This window comes from Diabrotica virgifera, chromosome 9 (genome assembly GCF_917563875.1).
Source record: "Diabrotica virgifera virgifera chromosome 9, PGI_DIABVI_V3a".
NCBI lineage: Eukaryota > Metazoa > Arthropoda > Insecta > Coleoptera > Chrysomelidae > Diabrotica > Diabrotica virgifera.
In genome coordinates, this window is record NC_065451.1 from 179,647,844 (window position 1) to 179,666,436 (window position 18,593).

General features: G+C 32.8%; 1 protein-coding gene across 6 annotated transcripts in view; it reads left to right on the forward strand.

The window, feature by feature from the left end:
* Positions 1-18,593, forward strand: part of LOC126892156 (phospholipid-transporting ATPase ABCA3-like) — a 361,018-nt gene that overhangs the window by 172,549 nt on the left and 169,876 nt on the right. For all 6 annotated transcript variants that reach the window (XM_050661619.1, XM_050661614.1, XM_050661615.1 and 3 more), the window contains exon 2: positions 16,243-16,552. In XM_050661619.1, the coding sequence (XP_050517576.1) occupies positions 16,248-16,552 (305 nt within the window). In that variant the 5' untranslated portion in view covers positions 16,243-16,247. The remainder of the gene's footprint in view (positions 1-16,242; positions 16,553-18,593) is intronic.

Here is an 18,593-nt window from a genome sequence, read left to right on the forward strand (position 1 = left end):
AGCTTTTAAATGAGGTATCACAAGATGTACTTGTGTAACATAAGATGTCATTGAAATTTTAAATCAAAATAGCTCTTCCTTGAAATGTTAACGAAGTCTAAAGACCTCTTCCTTGTAAGAGAGTATTAAAATGTGTATTGAAATTAATGCAGTACATTTTTATCTTTACACCTCGTACCGTTTCCTTTAATCTATATATAGGTAAATGCACTTTTGTCCCTTCTTAACATTGAAATTAAAAGCGATAACTAGAACGTTTTTGACAATGAACCTCACGAGTTTGTCATCAATATACAAATTTTATACTTATGTATTTGCAGGTTAATGGCAAAATAATAATTTTTATTGTTTTTTTCGCAAATAGTGGTGATGTAGGCACAATAATATAAGTGCGTTTTCAATTGTTTATACAGAAAAGGGTAAGTAAAAACATAATAGTTATTTTTCTACGGCCGTGCTAAAAGAGCCACTTTCACGCACGCATTTCGTTTCCGAAAGTTGCACTTTCCCGCACGCAATGCGTGAAAGTAAATTTTTCCGCACGGCGTGCGGGAAAGTAAAATACCTTGTAATATGACATTATAATATATTATAATACAGGGCTGGCCAAATTCTGGCTCGCGAGCCACATGTGGCTCCTTGAAGGATTATTTGTGGCTCGCAATAAATGTACCTGATTTACTTTTAATTTTTTTTGTGCAAAATGTCTTAAATTACCGCCAACAAATATAAAAGACTAAGTGTAAGATCAGGACTTGGACAAGGAGAACCCCTAGGATTGTTGCTATTCAATCCCACATAACAATGATGTTCGCATCATGTTCTAAGCATATCCTACCAACATTCGTCGAAGTATATCCTTTTTAGTATATGCGTAGTACAAGCATAGCATGTACCATAAAAAACATTCTAAATTTCATGTTCTTTGCATGTGCCTCAAAGAATATTCTTGCACCGAATATACTGAGCACATTCGGGTACGTAGTATCTCGGAATGTTCGTAAAAGTTTATTCTTAGAATATACCTTAATCGAATATTCTTAGTATATGCTTAACACATACTTGTATATACTTTTAAAATATCTTAAAAAGAATATACTGTATGTACCTATAGGAAGAAGAATAATGTTAGCCTATAGATTATCAACTTCGCGTTAAGAATAATTAATCAAATTTATGTATTTTGGTAGGTACTAGTGAACTATCTAATTCATTTTTTTTAACCGTTTTAATTGTATGGTAAAAAGTTTAAAACTTAATTCTATTGAAGAAAAATGAGAAATTCTCGTTTCGTTTTCAGTTGAAATAAATATACCATTTTGATTTGAGCTTATACCATAAGTATTTTTACCTATAATTTTCGGGAATCCGGAAACGGCCATTCATTGTCATTCTGACCCTTGCATTGCATTTTATACCTGCACAAGGGAAGGGGGTAGGTAACAAAAGAGCAAAATATGAAAATAGTTTCCAGTACAGTTATGCATTTATGTCTACGCTGTTAGGTAGGACCAAGTATTTCTAGCTACAAGGACTAAAACATTTTTAAGAACATAAAAGCAGTTTGAAAATAATAAATTGATATTGGTACTTCAATATTTCCTAAATACCTAGTAAGTAAAAGTATGTATAATGTATATAGATACCTATGAATTTTAGTAATTTACATACATATTATATATATTTGGCTATTATATAATTATATAAGCAGCATTTTTATTTTGATGTGCACATAATAACTAAATATATTACTTATATTGTATATATAGGCTACTTACCCATATAATATTTATTATACATAGGTACCTATATAACTAACTAAAGTTTATATATTTTATACTTACTTTTTACGTAATATTGTAGAATGTAATAACTACATTCTCATATGCAATTAGAATATGTAAATATAATATATTAGTAGAACCAAAGAATACTTAGTATTCTTTGGTAGAACCTATAGGATGAGACTGGGTGATGTTGAAAACATACTTCTAAAAAATACAGCACATCCTTGGAATATTCTTCCCATATACTAAAAATATGTGCGATAGTACATTCTAAGTATATACATAGAAGGTATATAGCACTTCCTTAGAATATTCTTCCCATATACTAAAAATATGTGAGATAGTACATTCTAAGTATATAACTAGAAGGTATATAGCACTTCCTTGGAATATTCTTGCCATATACTAAAAATATGTGCGATAGTACATTCTAAGTATATAAATAGAAGGTTTATAGCACCTCCTTAGAATCTTCTAAAAAGTATGTTCTTGGTATATACTGAAAAGAAGTGCGGTAGTACATTCTAAGTATATACATAGAACGTTTAAGTACTGTAATGTAGTATATACTCAGTATATGCTCTGCACATTCGCAATGGTAATTACGCATATTCTAAGTATATACTTTTTCTGAAAAGTATGTTCTATGAATCTACTAAGAACATGAAATTGTTATGTGGGATTTGGCCTTAGAATATGTAATAGGTAAAATATCATCTGAGCTGACATGAGGATTTGCGAATCCAGGATAAAAACAATTGTTGACCTTTGCTGAAGATATAGGTGCAGTCGCTCATTCTACAAGAGACGAGAGAGAGGTGTTTTCACAACTCGAGGAAGAAACAGGTAGTCTGAGCCTTCGAATAAATGAAGAGGAGATGAAATACATGCTAGTAACCAAAAATCCAAGACCAATAGTTAGGCAGAACATACCTATTAATGACCACAACTTCGAAGTAGTAAAAGGGTTTAAATATCTAGGGAACATTGTCATCTGTAATAACAGATGACGAGCACATTTAAAAAAAGTCTCAGCAAGAATAGCTGCGTGGAATAGAGCATTATATTCCCTATCGTCATTATTAAGACCTAAGCTGTCAAAGAGATAATCTAAATTACGACTGTACAGCCAATTATTCGCCCTACTTGGACCCTACATCAGCAGGAAATAAACAAGCTGCTGGTATTTGAAAGCGAAGTTCACAGAATGATATTTGGCCCTCAAAGAGATGAATTGGCAGAAGAGTGGAGAAGGCGCCGCAAAGCTGATATGCTGACTGTGTATGGTACTAAAAACATCGTCAGACATATATAAACGCTAAGATTAGATGGGCAGGTGATGTGGTAGATCAGAGGAAGACAGTGTTTCTGAGAGACGATAGAAGATCAGTAGACCGTCCCAGAAAAAAATGTAAGGATGATGAAGAATCGAACTATCCTTATCCTGAATTAGTAAAGGCTGCTTGTAGAATTATTTGCATATTTGAAACAACGATGTGAACCATTTTATTTCACTTTAAAAATCGTGAACTCCAAACAGCGAGAGAAAAATTTAATAGCTTTTTTACACTTTTACATAATATATAATTGTTTAATTGAGGCTCGCGAAAAATTTCAAATTATAAAAATGGCTCGGACTGTCAAGTAGATTGGCCACCCCTGTTATAATACATGCAATAAACTAATGTTTATATATTTTTTACTTATATAAATTTATTTCAAGTTTATCGTATTGTGTTCATGTTTTAATGAAATTAGCGCGATTATTTCATTCATAGGAGATTCTGACCAATAGAAAGCTACATAAATCTAAATTAAATCGATTATTTTTTGATGATTTTAACTTCCAATCGTATAGTAAGATATTTGATCACGTTTTTAATTCTGTCCAATCAGATTAAAATTATACTGAGAATTATCTGCTATACGCTCTGAGCTTCGCTGGTGTCGCTCCTAGCGGTTACTAATTCAACTTTTACCGGTAATTTTTAAATTTATTATTTAATTGTTATCGCTTAATATTTACAATGCAAAAAAGTAATTAAATTTTAATCGATTTTTTTAAGATTTTTCTAATCATTTTGACGTTCTATTGATAAAATATCAATTTCTTACTTCGGATACTTTGACAATAATCGTGTAGATGGCGCTAAGATTATAATAGATTATTTATAATTAGATATTACGGAACATTAAAAAAACTTAAATTCAGTATTTAAAACGTAAGTATATTTAAGGTAAAAATATATACCACAGCTTTGACCAACTAATATTGTTTATAATTAATGTTTTTAATTTTAATTTTAAATTAATCACTTTGACATTTATGTCAAATTTCCAGTAAACGTTTACAAACTTGTCACTACTGGCGTTCGCGAATTTGTAAATATCCCCTCTACGTACGAGCTCACAGCGTATAGAAAATTACCAATAGAATTTTTTTAAGTAGATTGTTTCTGTTTAATTGCAACCAGTTTCCTAGTTTTGACAACTGTCACATTTAAGAAAATATCCATAATATACGTATTAAAAAATAATCTTACGAATATCACACGACAGTAAAAATAAAAGAAAATAATGCTTCATTTTTACTCAAATTTGTTGTCATTGGGCAATAGCCCTGCGGGCTCTCGTGTCTATTGCCAGACAACAAATTTTCGAAAAACTGTCGCATGATTTTCAATTTATTCTCACTCTCTTGTGATATTATACCCGATAATTTTTTATAATTTCCAGTCGTCAAGTATATTACGTCAGATGCCCTTCGTTGCGACGAAAAGATACATTCAGTGACATTAATGAAAATTAATGTTTTAAAAATTATAAAAGTGATGACTTTCAACCATCAAATTAATATTTATAACAACTGTGTGTTTAATTGTACCAATTTGTACTTACATAAATAAATTACAATACAATTTTGGTGTTAAACAGTTTTATTCATGAAATAATCGCAACAAATTGCACTCGATCTCTAAAATTAATATAGAATTTTAGAGCTTTTGTGCAATTACTACTGATAATTCGATGAAATAAAATTAGTTTGACATAATATTTAAAAGTCAGATCAGTAGACAATTACAATGGTTTTGAATCGTCGTCATGGAAACCAATATCGTCGTCGTGGTAACCCATTATATTGAATGTTTGGTTTTGACAACCTTGTCAAAGAATTAATTTGTGTATTTTCACTTCTAAATAAAAATTGATATAACTCTATTTTTGTGGCTTTTTTCCAAACGTACGGCCCTAGAAAAAATATATTTCCTAACAAGTGCAGAAAGTCATACTTTTCCGCACGCGACTGTAGTTTGTCGAACGACGCGAAGCGGGAGTTCGGCAAGCAGTCGAGTGCGGAAAAGAGACTTTCTGCAAGCGTTAGGAACAATATTTTTTCTATGAGTCTTTAAAAAATGACCAAATCTTAATCAATTAATGTAATTAATATAAAAATACATACACAAATTATATTTGACAAGGTTGTCAACAGAGCCTATTTTACTTCAAATCAGGTCCGAGGCACTACATAATTTTCGGTTCCCTAACAAAAATTTAATAAAAATACGAGGTGTATTATAAATTTAATAGTAATAATAATAACTTTTTTAAATGTAGTAATTATTTAATAGAAATATAGTTGCACCAGAAATTTAAATTTTTACTAAAAATAAATAAAATTTTTAATTAAACAATTAAACATTGTTTAACTGTTTAAAGTGCAACACCGTGGAATTTCTCTTCGGAAACATACGCCGAGTTAAAAACGCAAACGAAAAGGTTAGGTCTGGAAATTAATACAGAAAAAACAAAAATAATGATACAGACGAGAAGAAATAATATAGTCCCACAAAACATTATGCATGAAGATTACGTTGAAACGGTTGGAGAGTTTACATACCTGGGAGCAGAAATATATGCCGATGGATAAGAAGAAGAGATGAAGGGGAAATACTGAAGAGATTAACGCAAGCAAACAGAGCTTATATTACCCTCTCCCATATATTTCGGTCTAAAAGTGTCCACCGAAATACAAAGATGAGAATATATAAAACCTTAATTCGACCAATAACATGCTATGGCAGTGAAGCATAGGCCCTGAAAGAAACATAAAAAAATAAACTCGACACGTTCGAAAGGAAAGTACTGAGGAGAATACTAGGACCTGTGAGTGAAAACGGAATCTTCAGAATTCGATACAACAACGAGCTTTATCAACTTTATAAGGAAACACCCCTGTCAGACTTCATTAGAATACAAAGATTGCAATGGGCCGGACATGTGATAAGAATGGGAGAGGATAGGCTACCACAAAGAGCACTTAACGCTAGTATGCAGCAAAGGATGCAATAAAGCGTTGGGAAGACACAGTAAGCAGCGATGCACAAGCTTTTTTAGGAGTTCGTATATGGAGAAGAGCAGCGACTGATACTTAAACAAGGGTGGAGGCGAAAAATAAAGAAGGCCAAGGCTCAATTTGGACTGTAGTGTCGTAGAAGAAGAAGAGGAACAGGATGGGGGGACGAACTTTCTCTTTGCGCACTGTTGTGGGGTGTAAAATATGATAATATTGCATCTTTTTGTGCCTGCCGTTTCTGTTCTCTTAGTTTTTGCTTTTTTCGTTTTTCACTGCCACTTAAATATTTGTAACGATATATCGAATGATCATAACGAAACAATTACTTAGTTAAGAAAAATAAGTGTTAAAAGAAATTTATAAAACGACTAATGCAATACCTTATCTTTTCAGAAAACGACATTAAACATCAAACTAAATATTAAATTTACAATTTCATTTCAAATAAATATATATTATGACAATACGTGCCGATACCTCTTGTTAATCCTACATCTTGTTAAATCTTCGGAGTGGTGTTTAAATTTTGCTTATTGTTATTAATACCGACAAGGCAATCTACCTACTCTTATTGCAGTTTTATGATAAGAACGGTTTATGGTTTATGGATATAACTCTAACCTAATTTGTTACCATTTAACATTTCCTGTTTGTTAGATGAAATAATTCTGAAAAGTTATTTTGTTTTTTCAATAAAAATATTCTTTTAGTGATCTTTTCGGACCCCATTAAAATGCGGACCCGAGGCAGGGGCCTCACCTCACGGGCCTAGTGGTAAAATAGGCCCTGGTTGTCAAAACCAAACTCTGAGCATAATTGGTTAGCATGACGACGATCTTGGTTTCCATGACGACGATTCAAAACCACTGTTATTGTCTACTGATTTGATTTTCGAATATTATGTCAAAATTATTTTATTTCATCGAATTTTCGCGTTAATTTCATTAAAACATGAACACAATAAGATATATTTGAAATAAATTAGTAAATAATATCTAAATATTAGTTTATTGCATGTATTATAATTACTTTAAGGCCTTATTAACATATCTAAATTAACACGCGTGCGGAAAAGTAAAACGCGTGCGGAAAAGTAAAACGCGTGCGGAAAAGTAACACACGTGCGGAAAAGTAAAACTTTCTAAACTAAAACGGGTGCGCGAAAGTAGACATTTTTGCACGCTCGTAAAAAAATAATATTTTCGTAAAAAATTAGATATCGTCACTGGCATTATCTCCCAATTGTTTGAAATTATTAAATATGGTTTCCTATCTACTGTTTTTTTTCACGCTGATGTCTGCCCTATTGATATCGTATAGCTTTGTATCTTTTTTGTTCAGACAACTATTCGTTTCTCTATTATTGTCTTCTTCTTCTTGTTCTTTATAAGCAAGCAATTCTGCTTGTTCGGTGGAGGATTGATACCTCTATGGAAGGTTGTACGCTCCATCTTTTGCGCGTTCGTGCGGTACGTCTTCTGGCGATTGGTGATTTATATCTTGCTATTTTGACCGCACTGGCCTCCCCATTCTGCTTAATATGGCCGTTCATTTTTTTTCTATCCAGTCTACATTCGTTAATTCGTTTATACATTTTCTTCTGATTTCGTCATTCTATTTCATCTCTCAACGTAGTTCCTCTAATCCTTCACAGTTCTATCATCGCTGCCGTTTCTAGTAGTCGTTGTGGCTGTATCCAATCTTATTTTTCTTGCCTATGTCATTATTGGTCTTACACTGGTTTTATAAATTCTTGACTTAATCTCAGTGTTAATATAGGTTTCGACTTAATCTTGTGTTATTCAGGCATCCTGTTAGTATATTTTTGCTTTTTGTTTGTACCCTCGGAGATCGTTGGGAAAATTTACACTCAAAATAACAAAATTCAGTTTGGCAACACTGTGTGAATGTTGATAGTAACATATCCCTTTTAAGATAAACAAAACTGTAATTTAGTCCAGACAAGTTAATATATTTTTTTGCCAAAAAAATGAGATTTTTCAACCAAATAATGTTTCAAATATGATGTGCAAAATAATTTTTAATCGTGATCTGTTAATGAGCTTGCTTTTTTTGTCATTAAAGTAGAAAAAACTTTAAATTTTACTCATTAAATCATTATCGTCCAGTTATCGTCTTAATTATTTTAACTGTACTAATATCCGTCGACTAATTCTGAATGATTAATGGGTTGTTAACTGTAGCGGCTTCTGGAATGTCTTATAAATATCGAATTTCATTGATAAAATGCGCATATCCCACCGATGTTCGCTTCGATCATACTTGATATTTCACTTCTTTGTTCAGGTCTCCATTGCTGAATACTGTAATTCCAAGGTAATTTATTTCCACTACCTGTTCAATACTGATCCCATCAATTTCTATTTTACATCTGATTGGATCTTTCCTGATTACTGTTGCGTTGTTTTCTGAGATGAGATTATCTTATTAAATTATTTTGCTTGTTTGTTAAATCGGTGGACTAATCTTTGTAGACCATATTCATCTTGGGCTATTAATATTACGTCGTCTGCGCAACAGAGTATTTTTACTTCTCTCCCATTCTATATCCTCTTCCTTTTTTGACAGTTATACCGTTATACCGAGCGATAAACCGATTTTTTCAATCGAATATATTATAAAATAAGATCGCTCATTTATTTGAGGAGGGTAGTAATATATGACAATAATATTCAATACGCCGACAGTTTATACTATTATAGTACATTATTTTTATTAGTTTATTAGTTATAGACATTTAAATAATTAAATTGCTAATAAAAAATTCGTGCCAAAAATTCGGATTATCATGTTGAAGAATTTCGGATTCATCGGTTTAAAATACATAAAAATCAGTTGTAAAATTGTATGGACTGCAATCTGCCACGAAACCCCCGTGTGTCCCTAGACGTCTAGACTATATATATTTTGTGTCTCGTATATTTGCTAATCTATCTGTGCAATTCAGAATAATCGTATATAGGATTATAATTTTAATTATTATTATTGGGCCTCGGACATATATATCTTTTTAATCCGAATCAAATTTCTCAATTGCAAAAGCTCCAAAATTGAGGAATGCGGACGATATTAATAGTTTAAGAGCTAGTGAACCCTCCGACTAACGGTCGTCCTGTAAGGCTAGAAATTTGTCTAGTCATAATTCATTTTCAGCAATTTTCAAAATTTTCAATCGCTTATATAACAAAATAATATGATATAAAAACCTTAAAAATAAAAAACTGGAGAAAAAAAGCACGAAACAGATCAGAGTGGAGAAGAATCCTGGAACAGGCCAAGACCCAGAAGGGGCTGTCGAGCCAATGATGATGATATATAACAAAAACTATTAACTTAAAAGAAAAATCACTAAAGACCTTTTCTGTTTGGAATGATTCAAAAAACCTAAAAACAAATGTTCGATGCAAAAAAATTAATTTTAGGCAAAACCCCTAATCTTTCCCCTCGCCTGGCAAGGTCTTATGCTCTTCAGAATCGCCTGTCATTGTACACATTTCTTCTAAATGACTTACTCAAACACATACTTAAATTTAAACTTTACAGGAGAAAGTTTATTTTACCCCTAAATTATGCACTTTTCGATTCACCTGGTAGATACACGTGCACGGCTGATGCCTGCCAAGTCATGGCTTTTAGCCTTGGTGTGCTATGAATTATCACTAGACAAATTTCTAGCGTTACAGGACGACCGTTAGTCGGAGGGTTCACTAGCTCTTAGACTATAATGTTTTTTCTCTAGGATTTTTTGTACTTTTGACAAACTGTACATTGTAGTCGACCAATACCGATCTGAGTACTTTAGATTGGTTATTTGTTAAGCAACGACTTCATTATCTGTCAATGCTACCAGTCTATATTAAATATTCTCCAAATGTTTTTATTTTTAAGAAAAAACTCATTCACTATGTAAAGTTAATCAATTAAATGATTTTATCTTATATACGACAGATTTTATGTAAAATTCATTATTCCTTATCTTTAAGATTAGCTGGTATTGTATAATTTTTATTAATGACATGTAGTGTTTTTAACGTTTCTATTTTTAATATTAACGTCAATATATTAGACCAGATTATGTAGCACTAATAACATCGAAATAAATGGACATTTAAATAGAGCAAGAAAAAAGTCTAAAAGAAAAAAAATAGAAAATATGCCTACCTACATGAAACATAAATATACGTAAAAATGGAAAGATTATTGGTCTTGTGGAACAAGGAATGTGTCAGAGGGACATAGCTTCAGCCATAGACGTAACACATAGCGTTGTGTCAAAAACCTTTGCTAGTTATCAGGAATTAGGAAAGCTTAAAAATAGAGCCAAGGCAAAGTCGCCAAAAAGTAACAAAGGCTCGCTACGATAGTCTCATTGTCCAAACAGCTAAAAGAAACCCAATAATTTTTCAACAGTAGCTCCAAAGCTTGAACCAAGCTACAGCTACATACTACCTAAATGAAAATGCTCCCATATGTTAATGGATATTAACATATGGGACACAAACATGGACAATAATAAAAAAATGTGAACATACTCAGAGTCACTCAACATGCGATGGAAAGAGCAATGCTTGGCATATCACTTAATGACAGGAAAACAGATGGATAAGACAGAAAAACAAAGTCACCGATGTGGTACAAAAATCATTAACATTGAAATGGGAATACGCTGGACATGTAGCTATACTGCGTTCCTCGGTCACCTTTCAGTACAGACTCTTATGAAGAACAGTGTTGCCAAGAAATATTAATATTGTTTTCACCCAATTTTGAAAAAATGTGAAAACTTTGTATTATCCACATCCGTCTGTCCGTCCGTCTGTCTGTAATCACAACTCCTCCGTCAATATACCAGCTAGAATGAGAAATGAGGTGTCAAATGAAAGCTGATAATCCAAGGATGGTACTAAAGGTGAAATATTTGACCTAGTCTGTCTTTCCGTCGGTCCGTACGACCGCGAATATAACTCCTCCGTCATTATACCAGGTAGAATGACAAATGAGGTGTCAAATGAAAGCTTATAATCCAAGGATGGTACTAAAGGTAAGATATTTGACTTAGGCGGTCTGTGCGTCGGTCCCTCTGACCGCGAATATAACTCCTCCATCATTATACCAGCTTGAATGATAAATGAGGTGTCAAGTAAAAGCTTATAATCCAAGGATGGTACTAAAGGTGATATATTTGACCTAGGCTGTCTTTCCGTCGGTCCGTACGACCGCGAATATAACTTCTCCGTCATTATACCATGTAGAATGACAAATGAGGTGTCAAATAAAAGCTGATAATCCAAGGATGGTACTAAAGGTGAGATATTTGTCCTTGGCGGTCTGTCCGTCGGTCTGTCCGACCGCGAATATAACTCCTCCATCATTATACCAGGTAGAATGACAAATGAGGTGTCAAATGAAAGCTTATAATCCAAGAATGGTACTATAGGTGATATATTTGACCTAGGCTGTCTTTCCATCGGTCCGTACGACCGGGAATATAACCCCTCCGTCATTATACTACGTAGAATGACAAATGAGGTGTCAAATGAAAGCTGATAATCCAAGAATGGTACTAAAGGTGAGATATTTGACCTAGGCGGTCTTTCCGTCGGTCCGTACGACCGGGAATATAACCCCTCCGTCATTATACCATGTAGAATGACAAATGAGGTGTCAAATGAAAGCTGATGATCCAAGGATGGTACTAAATGTGAGATATTTGACCTAGGCGGTCTGTCCGTCGGTCCGTCCGACCGCGAATATAACTCCTCCATCATTATACCAGCTAGAATGATAAATGAGGTGTCAAATGAAAGCTTATAATCCAAGGATGGTACTAAAGGTGAGATATTTGACCTAGGCAATCTTTCTTTCGGTCCGTACGACCGCCAATATAGCTCCTCCGCCATTATACCGGGTAGAATGACAAATGAGGTGACAAATGTCAAAGTTTAGTAAGAATGACTCAAAATTAGTAAATTCGTATATCAATCCACGCAAAGTTACAGGTAAAATTCAAATATCGTCTTCCAGTTCTACTTTCGATTACTTTGGGTGAAAACCTAGGACTTACGAAGTCCAATTACTTATTTATATTAAATAAATTTTAAAGTATTTTTATACCTTTACTTTTATGTATAATATATAAATTGACACTGGCTAAATAAAGCTGTCCAAAAAAAAACAAAAATTTGACATTGGCCCTTTTAGAACCAAGCCACAGAATTACTATTCAAATGATATATCTTTAATATCGTATAAATATATTTCATAGTACCTATCTATGAATTATTTAAAAATAATAAAACCCACAGGTTTTCAAATCAAGATGTTTTGGACTTCTGGAATATTCTATTTAGACGGACTTTAAGTTCGTCTGCTTAATACCGGCAACACTGAGCTGCAAGGTTCCATAAGTTTTATATTGGGATATGCTGCCCACACTGCAAAGTGACTGCGGAACGCAGAATAGGAGCGATCTAAACAAATAGCACAGAACAATTCTAACCTGGAGACCATACCAACACATAAAAGACCCAGAGGCAGACCTCCTATGAGATGGGCAGATGATCTGAAACGAACTGCCGGGAAAAATTGGCTACAAGTAGCGCACAACAAAAAACAACGGAAAGGAAGATTTGAAGAGGCTTATGTTCAGATGTGGACGTGAATGGCTAGATGATGAAGAAGAAGAAGCTCAAAAGGCAGCTTTTGGCAGCTGCAGGTGTAAGTGTTTCAATTGAGACGATAAGAAAGAGAGTTCGTGCCCAAGAAGTATACAGGAGAAGACAATTAAAAAGACCGCGTAAATTGGTTTCTTCGACACCAAAACTGAACATTGCGAATTTGCAAAATGTATGATTTTCAGACGAAAGCAGGATTTGTGTAAAATCATATGACCGAGAAGCCGAGAATAATAAGCAAGAACGGAAGCTGCTATTTTATTTCTCATGATCATCTTTCAGTGCGTCACAGTTTTTCGATTTCTTTGTAACGCTTTAAATTGTATGTGACAGAAAAAAAGGCACGTCGGTGATTGCATTTCGTGGGTGACATTTTTATAACATTTATTCTAGTTATTCTAGTTGTCGATAGATGGCGCCATAATAAAAAAATATTTTTTTTAATTAGATAATAATATTACAAATATAATCTGTATAATTTATAAGACTATACAAAATAAAGAAAATACCATTTTATAAATGCAAGAATCACATTTGATTTGTTTTTATTCCAAATTGAAAATAAAATGTGACAACTGTCAGATTTAACTAAAATGTCATGTTAGAATAAATGTCATAAATGTGTATTATCACGGACTTACCCTTTTTCCTATCATTTGTTACGCACTGAAAAATGATCATGAAAAGGACTGTAGATATGTTTACAGATATAAAAATATTGAAGAAAAAGAAAGTATTGGGATGGCTCGAAAATGTAAGATTTTCTCGGATTATCTCCCTACCTACTCGTATTACCCTATCACAAATTTAGTGTCGTAATCACTAGATCATTTGAGCAATAATGCGACAAAGCCGACCATCATTTATAACGCTTAACGTGTAATCGATAAACAATACATTCAAGCTTTAAAAAACTCCTGATACAAGAATAAAAAACTGCTAAACCCCGTAAAAATAAGTGACACACGCAATATTCCAGCTAAAAAAGAGCTGATATGAATATTACGTGGCGCAAAAATATATTTTGATTTTTTTTTATAAAATAAAATTCTAGTTTACTTTGAAAGATTTTCTATAATATTAGCTAAATTTGGAGTAAAGCGCGCCAAAAAGAGCTTCAAAATGCAAACTCTATTAAAGTTACACTTTTGTGGCGCGTTTTACTTCAAATATAGCCAGGGGCGGCTCGTGATAGTATAAGGTGGTGAGGCACACTACACCTGAGGAATTTTATTATTATGGTTAGCTTCTCTTTAATGGCCAGAAGGTCGATTTTATGACGTCATAATGCTAAGACGAATCTGCGACCAATAATCCCGGACAAACAATCCTCACAAATTATCCCTGGACAAGAAATCCCCAGACAAATAATCCCCGGACAAATAATCCCCGGACAAAAAATTCCCACAATAATCCCCGGACAAAAAATCCCCACAAAAAATCCCGGACAAATAATCTACAAAAAATGTTTATTCAAAATATCCCCACAAAGAATTCCGGACAAAAAATCCTCAAGAAATATTTGCTGTCGATGAGTTCTCTAAAACTTTTCCAGTGAATGCGATCGACTCAAATGCTTTCAGCCTCAGTGCATAGAGATATTTTGAATTCCAATTCCATATTGAAAACTTCAAATTTTATATAAAAGAGTGTGCGTTTTTTCAAAAATCGTGGAAGATATGGGGAATGAGCTAAGGGTGTGGGAATCATGTTGCAATATTATTCTCTTAAATCTTTTGCTCACTCTGATTTGGATAAATATGTTCAAAAAAATTTTACACAAAAAACACAACCACAGCATACAACATTTTTGAAACACTTAAAAACTACTTTTTGATGTAAATGTAACAAATAAATAATGAAAAATAATTTATTATGTAGTTATATATTTTACAAAAAAAAAACACAAACACAAAATACAACATTTTTGAAACACTTAAAAACTAGAAATTTATTATTTTATTGTTAAACAAAGCTATAAACACCTAGTATGTGAGTGATGTTTTCAATGATTTCTCATTTAAAATCGAACGAGTAGGTAGAGTAGCTACGAGTGCAAGCGAGGCAATTTCTACGTAGCATGCGTTAAAACGCATGTATTAGGCACGGGAAACACTATGTGTTTATAGATTAGTTTAACAATAAAAAAATTAATTTTTAGCAATGCAAATACTCAAAACCGATATAATTTGACTTAAACTTTCAAATGCGGTAAGCAGAATTGCTACTTTATTTTTTAATCAAAAGTTATTCGGGTTCAAAAATTGCAATTTTTCGATTTTTTGAAAGTTCAACCGCGGTTATCTCGAAAACTATGCATTCTACGAAAAAACTTGTAGGAATATTTTTTGCTTAAAATGACCCAAAAAATACAAAAAGATGTTTTGTTTTGCGAGAAATCGCTGTTATGTAATTCCTCAAGTTCTTTGTCTATAACAATCTTATCGACATCCGGATCAACTGTTACCCAAAAAAGTTGTATTCTACGGGTCAAAATATATAAAAAAATCTTGGGTAAGTCCATCTGAATTAAGGAGGCCGTTGTACCCCCCCTGACGACAGGACTATGTACTAGTCGGTTCAGTTCGGCTATTCCCCCATTCCGTTCCGCTGAGCCTGAGGCCAGGCTCAAAGATGGATGAATTTTGTTTCTAGAATCGGTGGCACATTTTTCAAATTTTGTCGGTTTTACTGTTGGCGTTGTCCCATACTGTTGCAGATGGTGTGAGGTTCAACTATAATGATTTGAGAAAGTTGGAATGGCACGTGAAAGACGGATATATAAGATAAAGAGTCAGGGCCATACCGATTTTAATTTTTTCATAAAAGTAAAGTTATTTAGGAAATTTCAAAAAGCTAAATTATATTTAAAAACTGATTAAAAAACAACGAAATAACGTAAATAGTCGATTGATATACTGGTGAGGCACTGCCTTACCTGTCTCATAGGACAAGCCGCCACTGAATATAGCAAACACTATGGAAACAATTTTTAACATTAAACTATAGATTTATTTTCCATCAAAATGAAACTACATTTTTGCGCCACGTAAGATTCATATCAGCTCTTTTTAGCTAAAATATTGTGTGCGCGTGCGCCACTCATTTTTACGGCGTTTAGCGGTTTTTTATTAATGTTTGTTTTAAAATGAAACTTTTTATGCTATTGATTTTAAACAAATAGTTTCAATTTGTTATATCAAGACTTTATTGTTTTAATTAATTTTTATTTATGGGTGATTAAATTGCGTTAAAATAAATATTAGTTGAATTCGCATTTTGTTTTTTTGTTAAATTCGCTCGAAATAATAAGAAATACCAGATGGTTACATGTAAGTTTGGTGGTGTGTAATGTATGACTTGTAGCCTTAAGGCGGGCAATAATTTTTCATAATTTTGGTTTCAGGTGCCATGGCGGAGAACCTGGACAAGTTTATTCTTCTTATGTGGAAGAATTGGTTGCTTCAGTATAGAAAACCCGTACAAACTGCGGTAGAAATATTGGCGCCGGTTATCTTTTCCATCTTACTTGTAGTAATAAGAAGTCTATCGGATCCAGTTCGTCACGAAACTGTAGTGTATCCGCCCTTTTGTACCATTCCTATAGCTCTAAGAGAGAACAAAACTGGGATCACGATTTGCCCTTCTTATGATGGAGTACCTTATATGGACAGAAATCAATCAGATGGCGGAAACAGTTCTAACAATCCATTTGAGTAAGTATATTAAGTTTTTTATTTTTCCTAAATCAATAACTGATTTTTTTTTAACAATAACGAGTTTTTGGACAAGAGTCTTTTTCAATATATGCAATATTTTTTTTGACAAAATTATAAAACACAATAAAATGCCCGAAGAATGGATAACTAGCAAACTGATTCTATTATTAAAAAATAGCGGTAAAAAACAGCCAGAAAACAAAATAGCATCAAACTTTTAGATACTGTAAAACTTACACCGAAAATTTTGCAAGCAATTCTGGAGCTGAGGAGAAATTTAGCAGATGTTTAATAGGTTTCTTTTTATTAGAAGATCGTGTACTGATGCAATATTATTCGTCTAAATCAAGCTACTCAGAAATCAGTAGAGTATAATAGACCAGCATTTCTATGATGTATGATTGACTTGTAGCCCAGTCGGGATAGCATTTGACCTTGTATTACTAGCTGCCGCAAATTTTATTTCTCTAATCGTTAGTGGCTGTCAATAGTAGTGTAAATTTAGAATCTCGACTGAATTCCACCGTTGCGTTCGCCGCCATCTTGATTTTAAACGAGAACAGTTTTTGCTCAATATCTCCGCCATTTTCAACTTTTCGGCAAAAAGTGTAGAAACTGAAATTGTTGAAAATGCGATTTTATATAATTTCTTTTATTATAATTTTTTTCGTGCGGTCGATAGTTTCCGAGTTATGGGGGGGAAATAATGACAGTTTGAGCAAAATTATTGAATTATTGGATTATCTCGTTTATTATTCGTTTTACAACAAATAAATACCTATATAAAAATGAAGAGAATTAAATTTTGTACGATTTTAATCTCTTTCATTTTTTTGATAAAATCAATATTTAACGTAGTACGTATGCGGTAAAAGTGCGAGCGTAAGACCTGATATGATTGATTTTATTGCAATTGTTTTTGTTCAATATCTCCGCCATTTTCAACTTTTCGACAAAAAGTGTAAGGACTGAAATTGTTGCAATTACGATTTACTACAACTTTTCGAGAGAACTAGTGGCGGGTCTACGAGGGGGGAGTGAGGAAATTCCCCCCAACAGAGCGCAAAATTAAAAAGAAATTGTTGAAATATAAAAATATATTAGCTGGCATGAAACTTTAAATATCTACAGACAACTTCAACCCATAAAACCAGCTAGTTAATAAAATTAAGTGAAATTAATGCATATAAGTTATTATGTATGCCTCTTATGTACTTACTTTGGTTGGTGTTTCATTGGGAGTTTCAAAAATTGTATAAAATATAATTCTCTTTATTTTTCTTTATATACAATGATGTCGTAAATTTAATAATAAATAAGACAATTCAATAACTATACTTCCCCTCCGCTTTCACTATTTTCCCCTTTAATACGGAAAATATTGATCGCATAGAAAAAAAAATTTAAAAAGAAATTGTAGGAAATTGCATTTCCAACAATTTTAGTTCCTATCCTTTTTGTCGAAAAGTTGAAAATGGCGGAGATGTTCAGCAACAACGGTTCTCCTTTAAAATCAATATGGCGGCTAATGCAACCGCGGAATTCAGTCGACATTTTAAATTTACACTAATATTGATCTCCCCTAAAAGATAGAATTATAAAATTTGGGGCAGCTCAGAAACAAGATTCAATTCAATAATTATGCTCCCCCCACCTCTTTTTACTATTTTCGCACTTAACTCGGAAAATATCAACCGATTAAAAAAATTTTTTAAAGAGAGATTTTAGGAAATCATAATTGGAACAATTTTAGTTGAAAATGGCGTAGATATTGAAAAAAACAATTGCTATTAAATCAGTCAGGTCTTACACTCGCGCGATTACCGCATACGCACTACCTTAAATATTAATTTTAGCAAAAAAATGAAGAAATTTTTGTATAGGTACATTTTTGTCGTAAAACTAATAATAAACGAGATAATTCAATAATTATGCTCTAACTGCCACTATTTTCTGCCATAACTCAGAAAATATTGGTCGCACGAAAAAATTGTAACAATAGAAATTATAGAAAATCACATTTTTAATAATTTTGGTT